Genomic DNA, 4,071 nt, shown 5'->3' with positions numbered 1-4,071 from the left:
TGTTGGTAGAATGTTCTACTTTAGTATTTTGTGTTCACCTACTAACCAGGCTCGGTTTTATTGTTCTATGAGCCCACAGTATAGGCGTAATAATAATCTAGAAGTATCGCTTCAATACGATTAACCGGTTGACTAAACAAAGAAGACCGGAAGTCCCAACGGTAACGGTAAATGTTGAGCAATGAAGGAACAATACGCACACCACGATCATTTCTGAAATCTCAACCGTAATTTGCTAATGAATTTCATTCCGCTGCATCAATATAGGCCATAAGTCCAGGGCCACCGCAGCTCTGCAAGGTAGGGGAAATGGATCTAAGATTGGGCCCATCGCTAAAAATCTGCTATTTACCAATCTTATCTATATGAACGCGTCGTTGGGACGGTACTGATGGATATTTTAGGGCGCTATTGAAAATTTAGTCGTTAGTTTAATTTTAGATATGGATGGAATGATAACACTGCACTGGATAATTTCTTGGAATTCAAGACACGCCTACACTAATCAACCATCATCGAACTTACTCGATGAGGATTCAATTAACTAGGGAGAGCATGACAGAAAGATTCAACCATGTTTTTAATGGATTCATTTTATCACTCCTTGCGCACCACGAAGGAAACTGTTTTGAAAACGCAACTCTTTACCATCAAATTGGTCGTCCTGAAAAGGACGGATTTTGTTAAAGGGTGGGAACTTCGATCGAATTTAGGCCTTCTTTTCGGTCTTCTTGGGCAACAGGACGGCCTGGATGTTTGGCAGGACACCACCCTGAGCGATGGTCACTCCGGAAAGAAGTTTGTTCAGCTCTTCGTCGTTGCGGATGGCCAACTGCAGGTGACGTGGGATAATTCGGGTTTTCTTGTTGTCACGAGCGGCATTTCCTGCCAACTCGAGAACTTCAGCGGCCAGATACTCTATCACGGCAGCCAGGTAGACGGGAGCACCGGCTCCAACACGCTCGGCATAGTTGCCCTTTCGGAGTAGACGGTGAATACGACCGACTGGAAACTGCAATCCAGCGCGGCTCGAACGGGACATTGCCTTTCCCTTGCCTTGGCCTCCTTTTCCACGTCCAGACATACTGCGAACGACACGAACAGTTCGATGCTGAAACTGTAATGATGACATTTCGTTTTTTTTGTTTGTTGTTTAAATGATCTTTATTTTAGTTTAAATTGGACGATTACCATATAAATTTTTACTAAGTGATTTAATTGCTTTCTTCATCTTTAGGTATGGGCAAAATTTAAAATTTGTTTTACAGGATTAGTCCTAGACTTAGTACACGGTCGACCACCTTGGTGGGATTGGTTTGTTTTGTTTTTAGAATTTGAAGAGAAACTACTTAATACTACTATTCACAGCTTAAAACTAACCTACTCTACTATATACACTTAACCTACTATGTACAAATTGCTTATCAAAGCATGTTCAGAAAGATTGCATTTTTGAATAAATTTAGTTGTCATATCATCAATTTTGGAATCTACTTTGGGAACTTCTGCCTCTTGATGGAGGTCTGCTATTCTTGTGTCGAATGGACGATCTAGGATCATCCTCAACACTCTATTCTGTGCAACCTGGATTTTGTTCCTGTGGGTCTGAGCGCACGATTCCCACACCGGGGCGGCATATAAGATCGCGGGGGCTATGATCTGTTTGTAAACAGCCAGTTTGTTTTGCCTTGAGAGGCGGGATCTGCGGCAAATGAGCGGATACAAACACCTAACCAAGGCGGAGCACTTAACTAGGGTTTTCTCTATGTGCGAGCGGAACAGGAGCTTCTCATCGAACAACATCCCGAGATAAGTAACATCAGTGGACCACTCGACCCTTGTACCATCCATTACTACGGTACAGGAGGGAGACGGTTTAAGTTTTGGTGATTGTCTGTGAAGGAACATGATCGCTTGGGTTTTCGAGGCGTTGATTTTGATTTTCCACGAGGTGGCATAATCAGTAAAGGTGTCAAGGCATCGTTGCAGCTTGTTCGTAATTTCACGAGGCATCCTACCCTTGACGGCTATCGCGGTGTCATCTGCGAACAGAAAGAACACGCAACCGTCTCCTAGAGGAGGGATGTCCGACGTGTAGATGCTGTAAAGCAGTGGTCCCAGCAGACTCCCTTGCGGAACACCTGCTGGGATCGGAAATTGTCCCGAAAGGGAACTATTCAACGACACCCTGAACGACCTTTGCTGGAGATAGTTACGGGTGATTTTCACAAGGTATGGTGGAAAGTTGGAGTTACAAAGCTTGTATATAAGTCCGTCGTGCCAGACATTGTCAAACGCCTTTTCGACGTCTAACAAGGCCATGGCTGTGGACTTGGATACAGCTTTGTTACTTCGGATGTTATTCATCACCCGCACTAGCTGATGATTGGTGGAATGCCCCTTGCGGAACCCGAACTGTTCCGGAAGAAGAATGTCATGTTCCTCCACAAACTTGTTTAGTCGGCTGAGGATCAATTTTTCGAACAGCTTGCTCAGCGCTGAGAGCAGGCTAATCGGTCTGTAGCTTGACGGTAGTGAAGGGTCTTTCCCAGGTTTGCGGATCGGGATGATTTTTGCCACCTTCCAGATGCTTGGAAAGTAGTGCAGCTCCAAGCATCTGTTGAGGATGGCAGCCAGCAGCGAGTGGACCCTCGGGCTGATATTTTTCAACGCTAGGTTGAATATTCCGTCAAACCCGGGAGCCTTCATGTTTTTACTATATTTCAGCGCTGAGCAAATTTGTTCCTCTGTAATCCGTTCTTCTGGAGGGACGGCACAAGGGGAGGTATCTAACGTCTGGACGCACTGCACAACCTGGTTCTCGAGTGGACTTGGGATTGTAGAGCCAAGCAAATGCGATTGGGCAATGTGCTCCCCAATTGCATTGGCCTTCTCTTCGTTGGTGATAAGCCGTTCGTCATTGACTCTAAGTGGTGGAATGGGCTTGGGGTGAGACTTCAGCACCTTGGCAACCTTCCAGAATGGTCTGGAACGGTCGTCCAGGTTCTGAACGAGCCGCCCGAAACTCTCGTTCCGGATTGAGACCATTCTGGAAGCGATCTGCCGATTCAGATCGACCATTTCGTATTTACGCTGCAGATCCCCAGTCCGCTGAAACTGGCGTCTACGAACATTTCTAAGCCGAATCAAGAGTTTGGTGTGGGAATCAATTGCTTGAAACTTACCCCTCACAGGAACTTGTCGAACGCACTCTTCGTCAGCCACGGATATGGCTTGATGGAGACCCTCCAGAGCCCGGTCGATGTCCTCCACTGTGTCGAGTGGTGGGTTGTCGTCGATGTGGCGGTCGACCACGCGTCGAAACTGGACCCAGTTGACTCGATGGTAGTCCTTCCGCTGGCACGGTGCAGGGGCCACGTTGTAGCCCAGCTCGGTCAGCACCGGTTGGTGGTCCGAACTCAGGTCGTTGACGGCAACCGGCTTGGCTAATCTGGTGTTTGCCAAGAACAGGTCCAGCGTCGATGGGTTGCCCGCCGGTGATGTGAAGGTTGGTTCGTCCGGAAACCAGACGGAATAGAGACCATGCTGGGAATGGTCGAATAGCAGGCGGCCGTTTTGGTTCTGCTGGTAGTTCCGCCAGGCCTCGTGCCGGGCGTTCAGGTCCCCTCCGATTACGAAGCGGGCATTGGTGCGGGTTATGATGGCAAGGTCGTTCTTGAACTGCTGTGCTGTACCATTGCTAACGGTACATTGCCGGGGGCAGTAGACAACGATGAACCGGACGTTTCCGGTCGATGTTTCCACCTCAACGCCGACGGCCTCGATGATGGAAGTGCGGTAGTGGGGTAGGGTGCAGTACTTGATGCCTTTCTTGATGATGACCGCGACACCGCCCCCCCCTGGAGCTGGTGCGATCAAGCCGGACAATGCTGTGGTCGGGCAGCCAGAAGCTGTCACCGGTCTTGAGGTGGGTCTCGGTGAGAAGGCCCACGTCGATGTCGTGCTTGCGGAGGAAGTCTGCAAGCTCAATGTTTTTCGCCCCTACGGAGCGAGCGTTCCAGTTGGCGATCTTTATGGGTTCACGGTCCATAATTAGCGACGAAGGAGATG

At 48.6% G+C, this 4,071-nt stretch overlaps 1 protein-coding gene across 1 annotated transcript; it reads right to left on the bottom strand.

Moving 5' to 3' along the window:
• Nucleotides 1-649: 649 nt before the first annotated feature.
• LOC135706695 (histone H2A-like) lies at nt 650-1,084 on the bottom strand. The gene has a single exon (XM_065228347.1). The coding sequence runs from the start codon at nt 1,082-1,084 to the stop codon at nt 710-712; it is 375 nt and encodes a 124-aa protein (XP_065084419.1). The 3' UTR covers nt 650-709.
• Between the last annotated feature and the right edge of the window lie 2,987 nt (nt 1,085-4,071).

This window comes from Ochlerotatus camptorhynchus, unplaced genomic scaffold, assembly GCF_037179485.1.
Source record: "Ochlerotatus camptorhynchus isolate MF236.1 unplaced genomic scaffold, CSIRO-AGI_Acam_v1.1 ptg000286l, whole genome shotgun sequence".
In the NCBI taxonomy this organism is placed as follows: domain Eukaryota; kingdom Metazoa; phylum Arthropoda; class Insecta; order Diptera; family Culicidae; genus Ochlerotatus; species Ochlerotatus camptorhynchus.
The sequence above is the reverse complement of the archived record's forward strand: the minus strand, read 5'-3'. Positions and strand labels throughout refer to the sequence as shown.